Source organism: Coptis chinensis, chromosome 8, assembly GCF_015680905.1.
Source record: "Coptis chinensis isolate HL-2020 chromosome 8, ASM1568090v1, whole genome shotgun sequence".
NCBI lineage: Eukaryota > Viridiplantae > Streptophyta > Magnoliopsida > Ranunculales > Ranunculaceae > Coptis > Coptis chinensis.
In genome coordinates this window covers 34936808-34957730 of record NC_141463.1, presented here as the reverse complement: position 1 = coordinate 34957730, position 20923 = coordinate 34936808, and the positions used below count along the sequence as shown (strand labels likewise).

Genomic DNA, 20923 nt, shown 5'->3' with positions numbered 1-20923 from the left:
GAACAAACAAAAGTCATTGAGTAGTTAACTTGACTTGAATAATAGACTTATAAGTTAGAAAAAATATTTTGTAAAACTGAGTTGAAATGACTATATCTAATAAAAAAGAAATTTAAATTTAAAGTACGTTTTTTTTAATGAGTATTATTATTATTATTATTAAACTTGTGATTCTACGCTTTTATTTAATTGCACTTATATCCTGAATAAATTTCTTGTATTATCATTCAGAAAAATAGACCATGATTTTCAGAATTGATACAAAAGTTCTATACTAAAATGACTAAACAAACAAAAGTCATTGAGTAGTTAACTTGACTTGAAGAATAAACTTATAAGTCGGAAAATATGTTTCATTATAATTGAGTTGAAATGATTGAATCTAATAAAAAGAAATTTAAATGTAAAAGTGCTTTTTTAAGAGTATTATTATTATTATTATTAAACTTTGCTTCTACATAACGCTTTTATTTAATTGCACTTATATCTCGAATAAGTTTCTGGTATTATCATTCAGAAAATAATAGACTATGGTATTCGGAATTGATACGAAAGTTCTATACTAAAATGACTGAACAAACAAAAGTCATTGAGTGGTTAACTTGACTTGAAGAATAGACTTATAAGTCGGAAAATATGTTTCGTAAAACTGAGTTGAAATGACTGAATCTAATAAAAAAGAAATTTAAATTTAAAGTACGTTTTTTAACGATTATTATTATTATCATTATTAAACTTGCGCTTATACGCTTTTATTTAATTGCACTTATATCCTGAATATGTTTCTGGTATTATCATTCAGAAAAATAGACCATGATCTTCAAAATTATTGATATGAAAGTTCTATACTAAAATGATTGAATAAACAAAAGTCATTGAGTGGTTAACTTGAGTGGAAGAATATATAGACTTATAAGTCAGAAAACATGTTTGGTAAAACTGAGTTGAAATGACTTAATCTAATAAAAAAGAAATTGAAATTTAAAGTACGCTTTTTAACAATTATTATTATTATTATTAAACTTGTGCTTATACGCTTTTATTTAATTGCACTTATATCCTAAATATAAGTTTTAGGTATTATCATTCAGAAAGATAGACCATGATCTTCAGAAATTGATAAGAAAGTTCTATACTTATAATAGTAACAAAAAATTTACACCTTAGTCTCATCCAAGTCAATGTGGAAAAAGAAGGGCCAAGGAAGGAGAGAGGGTTATGGTTCCCTTGTGGCGGAATTATGGTAAAGAAAACAGTGTCAATGCAATTTCGTTGATGATTTGACACAACGTTTAACTTAATCCTTCAAATTAAAGATGCTCCCTTTAATGATCAATAAACAATACAACTCATAAGAAGTTTGTTAATTTTTTACACGACTTATTGATAATGATTGTTGTAATGCAAAATGGAATGTGAGGTTTAACTTCTCAGTGGTGGTATTGATCAAGGCTTGAACTTTCTTTGGAAGTTGAATGCTTTCAAGAACATTGGACCACTCTTAAGCGACTATGAAGTTCATGATTGCTCTTCTTTAATCATCCGTCTACCCATTATTAACAAGTAGCAAAATGTACGTGCTCTGCACGTTTTTAGATGTAATCACTTGTTCACAAAGTCAGCACCACTGTAATAATCTTACAAAAAAAGTTACATGGTTTCAAAGGTGCAACTATAGAAGTGTGGAACACATTTAGGTACAATGCTCTTGAAAAGAAAAGTGATTTATTTTTTGCAATTGGTCCGTCATAAATGCTAGTTGAAGTTGAAGACCCAACGTAACATGGTAAACAAAGGAATAAAGAATAATTGTTTTGTCTAAATTTGAATAAGAAAGACAGTAATTACTCCGTCCATTCCATTGACATAGAAAAGGAGAAAAATAATAAATAAAAACTTCTACTGAAATAAGCAATCCAATAACGGAAGCAATAGACTTGAAAAAGTTGAGATCCTTAACTACAACTGCATAACTTCATAGGCGGGCTTGCTACTATGAACATAATTAAAATACACAATACGCGAATACTCTACTATGAACATAATTAAAATACACAATACGTGAATACTAATCATTCTGTTTTGCTAATCCTCACAGATTTTTAGTCTTGTACTACAATGAATGTTTTCTTCCCCGACTTTAAAAAGATGCATCTTTGAAAGGCATCATGCAAGGTACATCCTTGAATGAGCAAACCTTGTCAAGCTTATAAAGCAACTGAACAACTCTAGATGCCAACCTGACACCCTAATCAGGTACATCAGTGAACCCGATATGCTCCTCTGCATCACTCCCCAACAGGCCCAGCCAGTGGCGTCTTGTGAGACATGAACACTTCAATTCTAATATTGGTAAAGACCGACTTACTACTATCCTTGTAGAGGCTCCTGTCAACAGACTTTTCCTTGATGAAGTTTTCAGTAGCATAAATGCCTAAGAACCTCGTGCATTACTTACAATCTTTGTTTGTAATCCCCTGATACTGCAGATATAAGCAACGCATCACAGTACTTGTGTACCAAACAATATGCACTATTTACTTATAATTAAATACGTTCATTTGAACACAATCGAACCTGGATAAACTTTCTTTAATCAAGACCACACTCAAACACCCTAAACTTGTGCCACCACATACACACAAACACACAAATTTATGTCGAAGGAGAGACTTTCAAGGGAACGATGGAGATATCATCAACTTCTCTTGAATGTCCATGAAAAATGGGAATGACTTGTTCTATCTTCATAACATATATGCATACTAAATGACCGAGGCATACAAATGCGTACTGACCTATGAATACTAACATTAAAACTAATCACAAAAAGAAGACATGTTTAAAATAAAGAGAAAAATGGGAATTCAACAATTCACTATATAATACTAAAGTATCACCAATTTACACGTGAGAAACGCTACGGTAGCTCAAATATATCTAGATCACTTGAAGAAAAAAAAAGATTTAGTGCTTCCCGATCATTTTAACACATTCGTATATTGAATCATTAGTTCAAGTAGTGATGCAACTAAGGATGCCTTTGTGCCCACATAGTAGCCATAGGCGAGGGAAGTGCAGAATGCATGTCTAAACAGCAATAGTTAAATGTTATTAGTGTTGGAAAGATTATTCTTTTTCCATTAGTCCTTTTTTTTTACCAGTGCTGAAATCAGATCTGAGCTCTTCAATCCAGTATGAACCGCTATCTACAACCCAATTTATTATTAGCATCAGTAAGTGCATATTATTTTGTTCTCTAAATATGTAGTTCGTGGCAGGTGATATTTGTGGTTGATGCTAGTGGGAGCATGGCATTGAATCGAATGTAGAATGCAAAAGGTGTAGCGCTTCAATTGCTCGCAGAGAGCTATACAAGCAGAGATCAGGTGAATTCAAATTATCAATACGAATATACGATCAATAAATCTTGTAAAGAAAGTAGCAGTATTCTCCATGCTTATACTGCTAAATGGGTTATGTATTTTGACTTTATTTGGTATGAACTTGTGCATGAATATGTATTGTACATCAACCAAGTAGACCAGTGCCTTAAATCTTCTGGGCTCCATAGTGCCTCTTTGATCTATATAGAGTCCATAAAAGGTTTGGCAGGCTGATGATAGGTCTCAACCTTGAAAAGTAAAACCGCTACTAAATTGAAGTGGTTTTTTCTTTTATAATTTGCATTTTGGATATAGATAAACATGTGTTGGAGTAAAAAATTCTAGAATAGGTTGGTAGACAATTTGAAAAAAATGATGCAGAGGAAATTGATGAAAAAATGACCACCCACATACAAAAACCAGATAAAAGTGTACTATGTAAGAATTTATAGCTTGGAAAAAATTCAATCAGAAAGAAGTAAAGAACACTTCAAGTATTTAAGCAAAAATTAGATGGGCCGCATAGAACTACAATAGGGTTATTCGACTTGGAAAGGTTAAATTAAAATAGCATCCCTGTCTCTCTTTGTCAAATAAAGGACAATTAGAAAAAAAAAATACCAGTAAAAAGATTTTGCACTCTAATGTAGGCATACAGTGGATGTCGCTAGAATAGAGTTACACCAAACAGTCAAGTGACAAAAACAAAGAAACAAATAGCTCAAGTTATACCACACCCAATTTCACAATCATCAAAATCAGATGGATTGTGATCAAATCTCACACTCCAGCAAATAAATAATAAGCATGTAAACTTATTTACTTTCGCACAACAACTTGATCAAAAGAAGATAAACAAACAAACAAACAAATAAAGAATAAAAAGAAGATAAAAAGGGGAAAAAATTACCATTAAGAGAGGACTGATGAAGAAGATAGTAGTATCATATTTGCCTCTTTTATCTCCATCTCTTATGAGATCCAAATGATGAGTTGGGAAATCTTTCATAAATAAACACAACAAAAGCGCAAATAACATTTGGTTATTATAGTAATATATTCTAATGTTACCATCACTTGATAATATATGCATGAGAACTTATATGCCTAATTTTCCATCCCAACAATCACATCGTTTCTTTTGTAGCGAACGAAGAGCTGATAAAGTGTTTCTTTTAGCTTCTTTCTCATCCTATAATTTTTAGCATTATAAGTTTGTAAAACATAATGCAATCACTATTCCATGTACGCCAACCATCACCATCAATTGAGATTATCAATGATTCACTAATGCGCCTAACCGAGATTAATCGATCTATATTTAGGCTTTTAAGACCCAAGAGCCTTGAACATTGGAAAATATCTTAAAGACATGACAAAGACGACTCATAATATATAGTATCATTTGTAATTGGCAACTCCCACTCCCCCTACAGGTTCATATGTGAAAGTTCAATTTTCATAATTTTGGAAATGCTATTACAACCACCATGAATGCGTAGTAATTCCAATGTATATATTACATTTCTTGCATGATTGATATCTTCAGTCATAGCTCCGCCTAAAAAATAAAGCTCTTCCACTTACTTTAATAAGTTAGCCTTACATGTATGTATATGAAAGCAAAATTTGCAATTTACGTCTGAAACTCAAAACCATTCATCTGCTTGTAACCTAAACTCAACATGTGTACACATATAATTCATTCTGAAAATTATACCATGTATCTATTCAGCTGCATTATGGGATTGCAACAAATATTATCAACTATTATAAAATTTGGTTGCTAAAGGCAAGATAGAAAGAGTACACTTAATCGAGATATTTCCTCTCCAACTAACTACACCGAAACCGTCGGGCTCCTCTTTTAGTGACCAATCTTTCTTTGCCTTTTCAAGTAGTCTTCGCCAAGATTCAAAAACCAAATTTTAGAAACACCGCTGCAAAAATTAAAAAGGCTGAACAATTAAAACAAACTGCGGACAACCTTACATATAAAGGATCAATAAAAGAAGTAAGCGACCAAATGCTTGTAACCAAACAAATAAATAGAGCAAGTAACACAGAGCCAAGTTTTGAAGCATCCAACGTTTTGAGAAACCCCTTAAGGGAGAACCGTAAGGAAATAGACACTGCAAACAGGAAGGAAGGAACATTCAATTACAGAATTATATAAGACACATCAAGACATCTGAGGTACAGAAGAAGGAAGATCACAAACAATTTAGCAAACAAAATTAAGAAAACCACCAAGGTCATTTATGGTGCTTAAAGGTTGGAACTGAAGGATGTTACAAAATCAAGACCATAAAGATTCATTTTGTAGATTCAACTAAAAACGACATACTAAAACAACCAAATACTCCTCACCCCCCACTGACCATGTTAAAACAGCCAAATACTCCTCAACCCCACTAATCATGTGGAAGTAATGTTCCCCTTTTGACTATATTGGCACATTACTCTTGGTCTAAGCCTTCCAACTGTCCAACATTAGTACCACCATTGCATTGGCACTCCACACACACGTATGGAGAAGGGCAACATATGAAAACTTGTTAATATGGTTCTATACTTCTATGCATTTGTTCCAAGTACAATATTTATGCACGGGCTTCATCTTACCTTAGCTCCTTCAGTTCTGATGCGATTCTCAGAAAGATTGAGAGTCTTCAATACAATATTTGATTGAAGAACACCATCGAAGGCTTTTAATCCAGCTGCAGTAAAATCATTAGCAGAAAAATCTGCTTCTTCAACATTCTGAAGCAATTCAAAAAAGAAAAAAAATATGATAAGTCCAAAATAGGAGACAAACCTCTGACATAGAAATCAAACAATTAAAAGACGAAATTACCTGAATTCGAGGGTGATAGCAACTCTACTTTTTCCAAAAACCCCCAAGCTCGATCCGTGTATGTGGTGTTCACTAAAAGGACACAAACCTGTTTAGAGCGGAATCACAACATAATGGAAGACAGGGGAAGAGAAGGAACCATATATACCCAACCCAGCAGCAAAACCCCAAACAAAACATGATCCCATTTTTAATTTATCATAAAAAGGAGAATACACGTTAATTTTCAAGACAGGAGACAATGGCCTCAGATTAGACACAATCTGCAATAGTCGGAAGTTCATGAAATACTCTTAGTAACTAAAATGCATGGTGCCAAATGCGTAATTATACCTGGGGTAGAAGCACGTCGGGGAGCAGGTCTTCCTGAAAAGCAATTCTAAAAATCAAACCAGTGCAATTGAGAGTTTTTTTTTTTCCAATAATCGAGCAATGAAGAAATTTGGGGATAAAGTAGGCAAGAAGAAGTGAAGAAAATAACAACTTCCTTCCCTTCGTATTCTCTATCTAGCCTTCTCTTTTTCCATCCCTTCATACTCTCTCCAGTCCTTTCGGATTCCTAACGCCCTAATAATTAAATGATATTTATAGTGCGTATAGTTCGAAAAGAATGGCGTGGATTTGGATTTTTAATGTATGATCCACACAGAATGACGGATTACTCCCATTCAAAGCAATTAGAGAATACTTCAATTTAAGGAAAAAATGGGTACATTAAATTTGTAGAGGGCGAGAAAGACGAAGTAGCCATTCTAAATAGGGTGAACTAGTATTACCCCCCCCCCCCCACTAGATGAGCCAATTAGGATTTCCCCACTAGATGGGAAATTAGGGTCTCCCCTAAATACACACAAAAATTTTGGTCAACCCACTTTGACTTTTTTTTTTTTTTGTGTGTATTTAGGGGAGACCCTAATTTCTCATCTAGTGGGGGGGGAAATCCTAATTGGCTCATCTAGTGGGGGGGTAATACTAGTTAACCCTTCTAAATATTATATAGGTGTTTTAATTTAAGTATTAATTCAGAGGCATTATGCGTAAGAAAAATACCTGGATGAATTTAAGAGGCCAGGATCATTATAGGAGATGCTACTAATTGAGATTAAAGCTATTTTTTTTTAAATACGAAGAATATATAAAAACATTGTAATAAAGATGATACTCAAAGCCTACATGAGAATAAAACAATATATAATGGGAAGTCAGACAACGTAAAAGGGAAACTAAAATAAAATTCATATGAACGTACAAAGTAAAGTGAAGTCGATGGTAGCAACCTATACAGTGCACTTTCTTATGCAAAGGATGATATAACTCTGGTCACTGCAAGAGAGAAAAAGCACATGTATCACCTATTAGGTACCTACCACACCTTGGAAACAAAAGGAGTAGCAAAACCGTAGGACTCAAATTGTGAAGTGTCAAATAGTCAACTCTCACCCACTTAAACTTTGTGTTGTTTTAAGGTGAACCAAAACTTCACAGTGCCTCCAAAAAAAAAATCACAGACCTCAAGCAATAAAAAATGAAGAAGCAAGCCTTATAGGGTCGAAAAGAAATAGACCAGAAATTGTATAGTTAATTAAGCAATGGTGTCAAATAACTAATTCATAGACATGCATCTAAAAACAGAAAAATAAAAATAAAAACTGAATTACACCATTTAATCATGCAGTTAATAGTTTCAAGTTTAAAGATAGGCCGGCTCGACCCCCCTTTAAAATATTGACATGTACAGAGGTTAGCGCATATGCCTACAACCATCTAGTTAACCAAAAACCTTAAGACGTCCTATTTGTTTCACACACATAAGGTACACCTATCTATTGTTACAAAACCTAAAAGGAAATTTCATATTTGATTCCGCATACAGAAAAGCCCAAATCTTATTAATTACAATAAGCGGACTCATGATTAAACATAAAAAAAATACATTATAATTTTAAGTGAGCTCCTACAGCTAACCACACCAACAAAGATACTACAACAAAATTGATTGCACTAAACCACAATAGAAATACATGTTTATATATTGGTTACCTCTTAAATATGAAATCCGCTAGTTTCTGCTTAGGTCCACTATGTACTACCCTCGATTCGTTTTATAGAGTACCATACTACAACTTTGATCATGTGTAAAAAGCATGAGCTTAAAAAATGTGCCAGAATATATCAAACAACTTTTCCTAAGAAAATATGAAAAACATTGTTCAATGTAATTATTGGCGTTTATTAGTATTATGCTCTTCAGGGTGAGGCATGCGTTAATAAAAACAGTTCCATGTGACACTTCAATTGCTATACTCTTGGCATCAAATGTGAAATAAGCGACACCCCAAACACATGTATGAATGACAGCATAATACTACACTTAATGGTACAAACTACAAAGGCGATTATAATTTATTCAAAGCTAACAAAAATTTCGGATATAGGACCATTCGAAAAGAACAAAAAACAACAAATAGAGTAAACTATCAAGCACTAAAACACTAAGTACTGGCTTCATGTTTCATTAGAAAACGTCCACACTATACCTTTCAAAGTTCTAAACATAAACAACGTGCCTAAGAGTGTAAGACCCTTTCTCAAAGTTATCTCTCAAGTGATTTGAATTAAGCCTTTGACTGACGACCATGCTCATATGCACCTATAGAAATAGACACCAATGCTATTCAAGCTCGTAAAGCTAGCTTTCCAACTATCAAACAAAACTTTGGCATGCGTAGTCGTGCATACACAGTTGTGAACAAATTCCAGGCTGAAAATTGATGGAATACTTTAGTATATATATCAATTAGAATTAAATTTTAGTGGAAGTAATCTGTCTATTCTTGCAAAGTTTCTTATCACAATTATGGAAGAGCTATGTATCTTGGAGGAGTCAAATTAGAGCACCTCAGCAACTAAGGTGCAAAAGATGAACAACCACTTCAGATGCATAAATTTTATCTGCAACACTTTACATCGGGTCCAGAGTTGAGCTAAATTAAACTATTAGAAGTACAATGGCAGTGTCTATACTAACCACTCTAAAATGCCTATTTCTTAGATTTGGAATACTCACTCTAAGACTCAATGTGGAGTCTTCTCCAAAAAGTATCAAAGTAAATATCTACGTACTTGTGACTCAGCAGCTCAGCACTCACTCTGTATATGTGAGGTTTATTACTCAGTTCAAGTATGTCATTCAAAAAAATCAGAAGAGAAAGAAAGGTAAAATAATAGGAAACCTGCCATTGCTCGATCTCAAGTATTTCACGAATGCACCCTGAAAATTAGTGGAGCTAACTTCTATCCATAAGTCTGGTTAAAGAAAAATTCTTATCTTAACCGCTCAAGTCAACAGATGACAGTCACACCTCATTTTCGAACCACACTTCCTACAATTTCAACGTTGACCCCAAATAAACAATACCTACCAATAGATTAGATACTCAAATTTAAACACAATTTCGCAAAATAGGCATAAGCTTACTTGCTGTAATTGCACTCCTTTCCAATTCCCTGATTTTTTTTTTAAAAAAAAATCGTGTGAAAACCTTAAATCATCGAAAGATTAAGAGGAAAACAATGCGACTAAGAGGAGACATACAACGCAACATGGGCAACAAAGTAGAACGGGTATAGTGTTAGTGGATGAACCAAATGATGATACATTAGTAATGGAGAACACTAATAATAAGGCCATAGACCTCAATCTTCAGAAGTACCATTCAGTATGGCTTCTAAAGAAAAGAAATTACATGAATGAATCTTCACAGATAGATATGAACTTTATACACACATACATGTGCACAAAAAAAAAAAAAAAAAAAATCCAATTGCATGTAAAAAAATGCCAAAATATTGGGCATTTTAAGTCAAATGAAATGACCTTAACAATAGATCCAACCTCAAAAAGAAATATTATGCGGGCATCATATCTTGATTTATAACACAATTAGAAAGTAAGTAATGCAATGTGCTAACCTGAACATTTCAAAAAAAAAAAAAAGTCTAAATACATACGTAGATACTAAACCAAAAAATGAAACTAAGCTAGAAATCAGTAAAAACATAATAAGAAACATTTAATTCTGGACAAAAACATAATATCGCTATAATAGGTTTCCTATAGAGGGAAAACAAACACTTGAAGCCAAAGAGATAAGAGTACCTTTCTACTCAATAAGAGGTGATGTCTCTTTCACATCGGTTTTATCAGGAGGGTCAAATATTAATAGTTGCTTATCCTGCTCATTTCTCTCTTACCATTGGAATCTATAAATCTGCTCGTCCCATCCCTAAGATACCAAAGACTGTTCTAAAACTGAATTTGGCGACATATTGCTCTTCTCTCCGACTTACAATCAATGCATTCATTGCAATTTGCTAGAAAAGAAGGAACAACTCGTCTCCTTCCTTCACTTCCTCTACATAATCTCCCACACTCTCCACCACCCTATATGTTGAAAAAGATCCATTATTACCGGCTTGACAACGATATTTTCGGAGAAAAGGATAATAGCCTTATAATCGACTAATTTATTCTTTAACATGTCTAAGTAATAAAACAGTAATCGTTAAGTCGACTTGGTCTTAAGTTCTTTAATCATAACAGTTCAATCAGTCTTGACATATACATATGATTTGCCATAGAAATTAGTATTTAGGAAATGTGAACTTTCACTATCGGTCTACATTTGCATTTGTTTTTCTAATGACTTGAGCAATAGTTTTAGCCGATCAGAAAGCAAATTATTATTTGTCATACTATCAAAAGTATAAAAATGAAGGTCACTTTCCACATAATTTTTTGTTCAATGTCGATAAAGATGAAGTTCGTAATGCATCGGTCGTGATTATTTCAGAATCGTAATCGAGCTGGTCATTTGATGAAGAACAAGCAGGGCTATCTAGCTAACTTGGAAGAGAAAGGGAAATTCTTTAATTAAATGCAGTTACCCAATAGTTTCATGCCCGAAAATCGTTGGATATACTCCCTACAGTGCCTAAAAAAGAACACATCAAGGAAATTCACTGTGAAAAACAAAAGCAAAAATTCAAGACTATCCGCTAATTGTATGTTCAGCTTACCTCCATTTTCCAACCGGTAATGTCAGAATGGCAAAGAGATGTACAAAGTATTTTGATCCGAACTTCATAAGCTTTAGGTGGAGCTACTTCAATCTCTTCTATAACCAGAGGATCCCCTGCCTTTCTACCTATTGCAGCTGCACTTTTATAAACTTCATATTATTACTCAATTATGAAAGAACGCATACTGGCTTGAATTTGAGTGAAGAGTTACGTTGGAGAGAAGTCTAACCTTTGCATCTTATAGATTTTCCTGTTGTGTTTGGTGATGTGCTCCCCATTCTCCAGAGTTCATCTACGATTAGAAACAATCTCTTACCTCCACTTCTTGTAGATGGAGTTTCAAGAAAGACAGAGGAAGGTGAGAAATATTTAACAGTCTTTCGCTTTACCACTAATTAATATGAAAACAGTTTTCAGTAGGAGAAATAAAAAAATTGCGTTGGAAAAGAAAAACCAAAGTTGGTTCCGGCTAAGATTGAGAAGCAATGAAATAAACCAATTGAAGAGAAATTTTCAATAATGGGGGAAAAAATATATATAGTTGTGGCTAAATCATGACAATACACACAAATACATAAGGTAACAAATCAGGTTCAAACTTGCATTCTCTTAGAAAAATGTGAAGATGTATGGTGGTTTTGTGGATTTCAGTTTAAGGGAGAGCAAATTATGGATATTTGGGAGAGAGACAAAGAAAATAAGAAGAAAAGAGACGGTTGGTTTGCTTGTATTTAATTTCGGAATAAAAGGTATTTATTTGGCAGGGTAAGCTGCGAACAATTGAATAAAAGCGTATAGTTAATTTCCGACCTGAATTTACACATACGTCCTTAAGTGACTATGTAATCTTAAGAGTATAGATGGTATTAAATTTTGAAATGACAAAGTAGTCCTTCTTAAAGGCATTGAATAATTAATTTTAATATTTTATCAAGAGTATTTGATGGTAGAAAAAAGGCTGGTTCAATTTAAATGTCCATGTTAATTATAGTATACTCTATTAATTGAGATATATATATATGTAATTCTTATTAACCAAGTACTGTAAAATAAAACATAGAAAATTTAGCATAAATCATAAATTAAAACTCAACTTCGGAATGGGTGCATATTTGTAACTAATATACAATGTATTACGCTAAGTCCAATGGTTTGGTGTGCCATGGCACCAAACCACAAGAGCATAGTGTATAGAGGTAACAGGATAGTGTTTATAGACGCAATGGTTTTTGGCGTAATTTGAAGCAGTAACCCATCCTAACCGCCATTGGTAATGGCAGGTGTGAAAAAAAAAAAAAAAATTTGGTGGTCGCCACTTACAAAGGCGTGTGGAGTTTTAGAATTAAATCCCCTACAACTTTTGCCCTTTCTCCCAACTCTCTAAATATACAGAAAATATAAAAAATTGTGGATAAAAAGGTAATTGGACAAACTTAATTCTTTAAAATCAAATTTGGTCAACACATTTTCTTGCTGCTTTTGATAGTGGCATGTGTGAAATGTTTTCTCTTCTACCGACACTCATACTGGCGTGCAGACTATACACTATCTCGCTAAAATTAATGGTATAGATAGATAAAATAATAGCAATAGCGTTGGAGGGATAGTGTTTTTACACACCATTGGATCTCAATTTTCCTGCATATTTGGTGGGATGGCACACCATTGGACTTAGCCTTATGGGACAACACACATAATAATTTCTTCTTCTTTCATTTATTTTCTTCACTTTATTAAATGGTATTTGTTACTGACGGATCCCATATTGTGTTGGGCAGACCCAAAAAAAAAAAAAAATTATTACAAGTGTGTCATTGGTCCCAAAAAGTCCAAAAAAAAAACAATTATTACAAATGTGTCATTGGTCCCAAAAAGTTGAATTCGAAAACTCTAAGCTTAAACGACCCGGCTAGGTCGTTCGTTGTGCAAACCAAACGGTCTGGTCACACCGTCTGGACTAAGTCTAAAACGATGTGGCCATGTTGTTTGGGATTTGGACTTAGAAAAAAACTTACTGGTGTGGTCACATCGTTTGGACTAAGTCTCAAATGACTTAGCCACACTGTTTGAGACTTAGTCCAAACGATATGCCCACACCGGTCAAGAGGCCAAAAAACAGAACTTTATATTTTTCAAAGTTCAAATCCCAAACGGTGTGGCCATATCGTTGGGGACTTAGTCCAAACGGTGGCCATATCGTTGGGGATTTTTCTAAGTCCAAATCCCAAACGACATTGCCACATCGTTTTGGACTCAGTCCAGACGGTGTGACCAGACCGTTTGGTGTGCACAACGAACAACCTAGCTGGGTCGTTTAAGCTTGGGGTTTTTGAATTTTCTCATTCACCATCGTACACATGCATATTCAAATTCTACCACGTCGCGTGCATATTCATTACTAGTGTTTAATGTTAGTGTTAGAATATAGTTTTCATGGTTTAAGATTTAGGATGGTGGAAGAGAAGGGCTGAAAAGGGGAAATTCACGTTGGTTTGGGAAGTGCCCAACACAAAATAACTTTTTGGGACCAATGACACACTTGTAATAATTGTTTTTTTTTTGGACTTTTTGGGAACAATGGCACACTTATAATAATTGTTTTTTTTTGGGTCTGCCCAACACAATATGGGACCCGTCGGTAACAAATACCATTTAATAAAGTGAAGAAAATAAATGAAAGAAAAAGAAATTATTATGTGTGTTGTCCCATAAGGCTAAGTCCAATGGTGTGCCATCCCACCAAATATGAGAAAAATTGAGATCCAATGGTGTGTAAAAACACTATCCCTCCAACGCTATTGCTATTATTTTACCTATCTATACCATCAATTTTAGCAAGATAGTGTATAATCTGCACGCCAGTATGAGTGTCGGTAGAAGAGAAAACATTTCACACACGCCACTATCAAAAGCGGTAAGAAAATGTGTTGACCAAATTTGATTTTAAAGAATTAAGTTTGTCCAATTACCTTTTTATCCACAATTTTTTATATTTTCTGTATATTTAGAGAGTTGGGAGGGCAAAAGTTGTAGAGGATTTAATTCTAAAACTCCACGCGCCTTTGTAAGTGGTGACCACCAAAAAAAAATTTGTTTTTCACACCTACCATTACCAATGGCGGTTAGGATGGGTTACTGCTTCAAATTACGCCAAAAACCATTGGGTCTATAAACACTATCCTGTTACATCTATGCACTATGCTCTTGTGGTTTGGTGTCATGGCACACCAAACCATTGGACTTAGCCTAATACATTGTGTATTAGTTACAAGAGATGTTCCTCTCCATTATCTAAAATACTTTAAAGAACGCGGTTGTTATTTACAGTCCCGCAACAGTACTTTAATATTTTTTTATGTAACTCTTGGTCTCTTCAACTATTTTATTTGGACGAAATTGTCCATACCCATTTGATTAAATTACAAAACACCCAATCAAAATATTAAAGTAAATTAAGAGGGGTAATAAATTAAACATCATAAAATGTGTTTTGCATGTTAATTTTCATACTCACCACGATGTCTTCAATTTTTCGTCTCCGTCACTATTCTCGCCTACTCCACACCCTAACATCTCCATCCCCAAAATACCTCCAAAGATTCCTCTCTACCCTTGGTCGTCAACCAACCCGGTCCACAAAACAAAACATCGGCCTACGCGCCCGCCAACTCCAAAACCGGCGTCTATGGACATACGCACTAACATTCAGCTTCATAATAATAGTTCTAAACAATTTCCAAGACCAACTAGTCTTCTACGTCACTCCCTCCAAAGCTTTGGAAGCAAAAAACAAGTTTAGACTAGGTGGACTAGTTCTTGAAATGGAATTTATAGTTACCGATTTGTTGACTGATATTTTGGTTAAATATCAAGGCTCTTACCTGATTTGTTTAGAGAAGGACATTCTGTTGTTGTTGTTGAAGGTTTTATTAAGCCTCATAATGAGGAGAGTAAAGATGAGTGTGCGTCCAATGGGAACAAGTATGGAGCTAGGGTGTTATTTTTCCGCTACGGAAGTTTTGGCTAAGCATGATGACAAGTATATGCCACAAGAAGTTGTTGCGGCTATTCAGAGGAATCAGTGCCGGCTCAACCCTTAGGCGAGTTAGGCGGCCGCCTAAGGCCTCAAATTTGGAAGGCCTCATATTTTCTAATTTATCCACATATTTGTTTATTATTACTTAATTTATAAAGAAAAAAATACCAAAAAAGGATATGATAGTCAATTTGTTTACAAATGGGTTTTCTATCCACGCACTAAATTTCGAGTGAATTAATGTGGAGTGTATACAATCCAATAGTCCACCGTATACAAATGACATCTCGATGTATTAATATGAATCGAATCCAATGACTACAAGGCTTATAGTAATTTGGTTTTTTGTAGGAGTGTGCTCATTTAATCAAATTGTTTCATTGGAAGAATAAAACAAATGGAAAATCCCACGTTTAGTGAAAGAATCTCCACATTCTATGCATTTTTTCTTTTCTATCTTAATTAACTGGTCTTAATTAAAGAAATTGTCATTACACTTCTCTCATTAAATCTTTCTCTCTCACTTGTTCTATTTCACCAATTTCAAGTTTAACCGTTTGTCAATTTCACTTTTGAGTTCTAAACAGTTAATCATCAATTCATCATCTAATACTCACAGTTTTTGTGAAATTTGTTTTGTTTTTGTTTTTTTTATTTCAATATGAATCTATTATTTTATTTATTTATAGTTTTGATGTTTATTTGGTTACGTTCTTGTCGTTTTTTCGTTCGATTTGAGTCATGATACTAGATTTTCGCTCTTAATTTATAATAAAATTGTGAATATACAGTGAATTTTTTTTGGTGATTATAGATGGCCTGAGAAATAAAGGCCTCGCAAATAAAGGTCTCGCCTAAGGCCACACTTTGGCTTGAGCCGGCCCTGAGAGGAATAAGGCCAAAATTGAAGCGGATAATGTACTGGGGATGACGAGAGTTGGAGCGGAGGATAATGTAGTGAAGAGTTGGTTTTGTTGCGGCGATTGGTCATTTTGATCTTTGTTTTAATATGTTTAATTGATTGCATTATTGGTTATAGACGACTTCGTTTCAATATGTTAGTGTAGAGTTAGACAAGTGGAAAAATACTTGTGCTTGATGGAGAGGCGTGGAATTTTTTTAATCCTCGAGTATTTTGGTTTTTGTTGTTGTAATGCAGCGTTAATTCGTTATGCCCTTCCAAATTGTTTTAATCCCCAAAGAATGTTAGACTAGATTTTTGGATGAATAAGAGGATTCTAAGTACGTTTTTTCGCTTGTCACTAACTTCTCACTTTGTTAACATTTGTATAAATAGTTATTGCTAAGCTGTTTTGGCCATTTTGTAGTGTACCATGAAGATTTTCTCTTCGAGAATAATCCCGGGTGTATTAAAATCTTGGGTTTTATATAGTTTAAGTAAGAATGCTTACAATTTCATACTTCATTTTAAATTTGCGTGATATTTACCATAACAAAAACCAACACCCTGCAGCTTAGCTGTTCTATTGAATCCTCCTATGTAAAGCAAAATCCTGTTATCAATGGAGTATGAAGATTGTAACACATAATCGAACCTGTAAAAACATAATAAACTGCAAAAGAAAGACAAACTGGCGTAGAAAATATTAGGAAGAATTTCCCGGGTATTACATCAGTCCATTTGTCCTTTTTGTTCTAGTTTGGAAGAGTGGGTCAACCATGGTCTATTTATCTCATGGCAAGTTTGGTCTTGTTTTTTTGGAGAGTCTGGGTTATCATGAGTTAGTCCTGATCTGTTGGTGGATCTTCTTACTAAGTGGCAATCATTCTCATCTAGAGGCAGGCGACTTTGGGGTTTGCTTCCGTGTGCTACTTGTTGGGGAATTTGTATAGAGGGTATGCCTGCAAATTTTCTGGGCTATTGGTGTAGAGTGGGCGTGAGGAGTATAAGATATGATCTTTTCCTGGCTAGATGGGGAGATATTATATATCGGGAGACTTTAGTGGGGTGTCTAGGTGTGGTTTGTTTTTTCGGATTTATTTTTGGTTTTTAATTTTCTGCTCTTGGCCTTTTGGACTTGTCGGTCTTCTTGACATTTTTTTTGAATTAATGAAATCTTCATTTTAGAGAGTGAAAAATAAAATGAAGACAAATACGCGTGAGACCAAAATTTAACGCAGTTTGGAAGTTTGCCCACATCTACGGGGGACATCTCGAAAGGGTTTTGGCAAGAGAAGTTATGGCAACCGGATTCATGTGCCAAACCACATGTCGGGGTTAACTCGCCAACCCAACTTCTTTTGCCAGCCAAATCACAACAGTACCACTTCACAGAGTTCTAACTTCAATTTTAGGTCTCGAAAATCATAGAAAAAGTGTAGAGGTGTTCGAAGAGACTTCTATTTCATTCGTTTGGCCCCCCAGTGATGACCCTTGGACTATCACTACAAGGTTCAAGAAATTAATTTTCTAACACCAGACTCCAGAGCTTGTTGAAGACCCACTCTCAGTGTTGCTGTTCAGGATTTCCCTGCATGAAAGGGACATGAAACCATTTTGCAAGTACAATGGGTACACTTGCATCATGACTTAGGGGAGATTTTGAGCAAGTTGTTATTAGGATGTGAAGGATTGGAGCATATTTTGGGGAATGGATTATACTTGTTTGATGATAGTATCAGGGTGCGGTTTAAGATTTAATTTGCATTTTGGAAAGGAACATTACTTTAATTAGACAGTATGTGGTGTGCTATAGAAGAAATAACATCCATACGTTGATGAAGTCATTTTTGAGATGAAGTTCAGTCAAACTTTGAATTATAATGTCAAGTTCCAGTATTTAATTCTCCTTGGGAAGGGGATGCATTTATACCATCACAAGTAATCAGGGAAGGATCTAAAATTTCTTCATAATTGTAATGTCTAGGAAACCTATTGTTTTGGATACTATTCCCCAGCGTGTCTAATTTATTTACTGGGAAGAATTTGATTCATAGTTTCCATAGGGAGTGTTTGATTCTGCAACGTATTTTGATTTCCTAAATACTACTGCAGATCGACTTAGAAAGGTGATATTGAGGACTTTGAGGTATGCTTTTAGAAAAGAACAAAGATTATGCTTTCTCCATCATGCATTCCCCATTATTATCCCCGATGGTGTCAGTGAATTAGTTTGTACTAAGTTGCTATCGCTAAAGACGTGAGCTTCAGCAATTGAGACGAGACTACTGTTTCTTTTTAATGGACCATCTATTGGTGTCAATATATTGCTTGGTACTAAGTTTGATATCTTTAATGCTCTGAGTTTCTGCAATACAGAAGAGGCGTATATTTTCTTGTTCCATTGTCTAGTTGTATGATCAATCAGGTCAGAGACATATCCTAAGTTAGAATTTGGGTTTCGTGCCAAATGGTTTTTGAAGCTCTAATAAGGGAGCTTAGTTATCCTCCCAAACTTTGATGTAAGTGACTGTCCTATTTTGCCAATAGGTAATTAGTCTCTTATCGTCTTTGGTCCTTCCACCATTTCGATTCAGATTGGGGAGCCATGGAATGGAGAAAATGAATGTAAGTATGTGGATATACAGATTTAAACCCGAAAAGGATTTGGTGTATTTTGGAACTCTTCAACATACACTTTCAAGGATTTTCTATTCAGATGGGACTCTTTGATGGGAATTGTTTAGTAGTTTTAGCGCTTTTGTTTTTGTTTCGAGTTTTCTTTTGTGTTGCTCTGCTAGGATTTCTCATCTTACTACTTGGTATTCCTTTTGATAAGATAAATCGTATATTTTGTTTTTACCTATAAAAAGAAAAGAAAAAGAATGAAAGAGAACTCTTCAACATAATTTGGAGAGCAGTACTTTGTTCTGGATGTGTACAATTTTAAATCCTGCGACCCTTACTTTATGTAGAGTGAGGAGAGTTCTACTTGAGAAGATGTGTTTTACTGGAGTTCTCGCTCTGTCTCCAGCAAAAACTGTTAAATAAATTATCTGAAGTATTACAAGGTTTGTTTGTTTTATTTTTTAAATCTCCATTAGGAATTGGTTCTCCTTCCGTGACCCATTAAGATTTTTCACACGTAAAGTCGTTTTACTGATTTCAATGGTCCCTCTATGCATTAAAGGTGTACACGCTGGTTAGGCACTTTGGCAAGCCTAGCAGCTAAGTGCGCCTTTGACTGCATGATCTGAAACCCTCAGTAGACTACAAAATATGACCTGAGCACATATTTGATCAACCACTCTGTACTTTCTTTCACCAGTCTCTGCTCAAAACATGTAGTTCTTTGAGCCATATTTTCAACACCTAGGACGAAGAAACATCTTTAGTTTGATATATGGTTACTACCCAACATTTTCAAAACCTTTCACTATTTCCATTTTCTGCTTTTATTGTCATCCGTTCGTCTTGCTTTCTCTTACACGACCTCCTTCGGCTACACGTGACTTCCACACACTTTCCTTTTATTAAATTTTTTATGTATCCTAGGGACAAGCAAGTCATGCACAGTGTATTCTACTCGAACAATTAAAACACAATTATACATAACCATTTTCTTTTCTTTTTTGAAGTTCATAGAGAATTACTTTCAATCTATGTTACATGAACACGCCGTATTTTTAAAATAATCTGTGTCGTATACGTGTTCATGTGTCCGTGTCGGACACGACATATGCACATATTGTACATAATATACTTAATTTTTGGTATTTTTCCATGTCGGACACTTCATATCCGTGTCAATGCAACTTAGCTTTCAATTGATCATAAAATTTTATTTTGTGAAAAAGTGAAAAAAAAAAAAAAAATCTGCTCTATAAGATTCCTGTTGCAGTAAAATAGTTGGATAGATTTGACATCAGTTCAGCTGAAGTATACCATATACTTATTTTTGCTAGTGGGAGAAAAATTGGTACGAAAATTCCCTATTTGAGAAGTACAACTGTTGGCGAGCCACAGTCCCCTGACATTTGTCATTTAAAGCTTCTGTTAGTGGTTTTTTTAATCAACATGCATGCAGTTGAGTAATTTCCTGAGCAACTGTGTTTGAAGAAGCTTGTGTATGACAAAATCAGTTGCCAATAGTACTTTAAGCCGGAGATATGTCAGTTATGTGTTAGCGAATGGACCCTGGGTCTTGAGTATATATAGTGGTCAGCAGAAATTATATAGATATGGATGACTATAACAAAAACTAAGTTGTCCGTTCTTCCATCATCCTATGAGCATCTTCAACTACATTCCTGCATGGGATTGTGTTGAATGATTATGAAAATCTTTCTCTTTGCAAGTTAAGAATGCCCTGGACTGCAATTCTCAGGCTGGAGTCCTAATGTAGAGGGAGGATAAGTGATATGTAGTAAGGGAATCGTAAGTTGTGGAATTATATAAAGTGTTATCTATCGTAAGAAAGGACATAGTAGGGTTGGTTGCTCTATATTCAAAGTATGCTAGGAGGACTAATGTTAGTATGTCTGATGCTGGGAATGCAGGAAAGGAAAGTTTAGATGATGCGAAAAATGTCAGTACCTATCTTAAGTACTTGGACCTTCTTAGGATAATGGGCTTCCATCTCATTGCAACCTTGGTTTAAT

General features: G+C 34.6%; 1 protein-coding gene across 3 annotated transcripts; it reads right to left on the bottom strand.

Annotated features, from left to right (window-relative positions):
* Positions 1-1908: 1908 nt before the first annotated feature.
* On the bottom strand, positions 1909-15397 carry LOC147481256 (alcohol dehydrogenase-like 2). Of its 3 annotated transcripts, none has more exons than XR_015206256.1 (13): positions 15207-15337; positions 14840-15099; positions 11555-11649; positions 11323-11459; positions 11191-11237; positions 10403-10687; positions 7493-7566; positions 6577-6609; positions 6244-6315; positions 6012-6149; positions 5199-5518; positions 4297-4388; positions 1909-2477 (listed from the first exon to the last, which is right to left on the bottom strand). XR_015206256.1 is itself a non-coding variant. In XM_086580782.1 (13 exons), exons 2-5 carry the CDS (start codon positions 14902-14904, stop codon positions 11229-11231), a joined length of 303 nt encoding a protein of 100 aa, XP_086436908.1. In that variant the 5' UTR covers positions 14905-15099; positions 15207-15397; the 3' UTR covers positions 1909-2477; positions 4297-4388; positions 5199-5518; positions 6012-6149; positions 6244-6331; positions 6577-6609; positions 7493-7566; positions 10403-10687; positions 11191-11228. The 3 variants fall into 3 exon arrangements, 2 of the variants coding, with proteins under 2 accessions (XP_086436908.1, XP_086436907.1); XM_086580782.1 differs by having other exon boundaries at positions 6244-6331; positions 11555-11646; positions 15207-15397; XM_086580781.1 differs by having other exon boundaries at positions 11555-11646; positions 14840-15337.
* Between the last annotated feature and the right edge of the window lie 5526 nt (positions 15398-20923).

What these genes read in the sequence shown, in the direction of transcription:
- LOC147481256 (XM_086580782.1), bottom strand. Translation starts at nt 14,904, where the DNA reads ATGGAGATGTTAGGGTGTGGAGTAGGCGAGAATAGTGACGGAGACGAA. An exon ending in GAAAAATTGAAGACATCGTG is followed by an intron (nt 11,647 to 14,839) that starts GTGAGTATGAAA and finishes ATCTACAAGAAG; the next exon opens with TGGAGGTAAGAGATTGTTTC. An exon ending in AAAATCTATAAGATGCAAAG is followed by an intron (nt 11,460 to 11,554) that starts GTTAGACTTCTC and finishes ATAAAAGTGCAG; the next exon opens with CTGCAATAGGTAGAAAGGCA.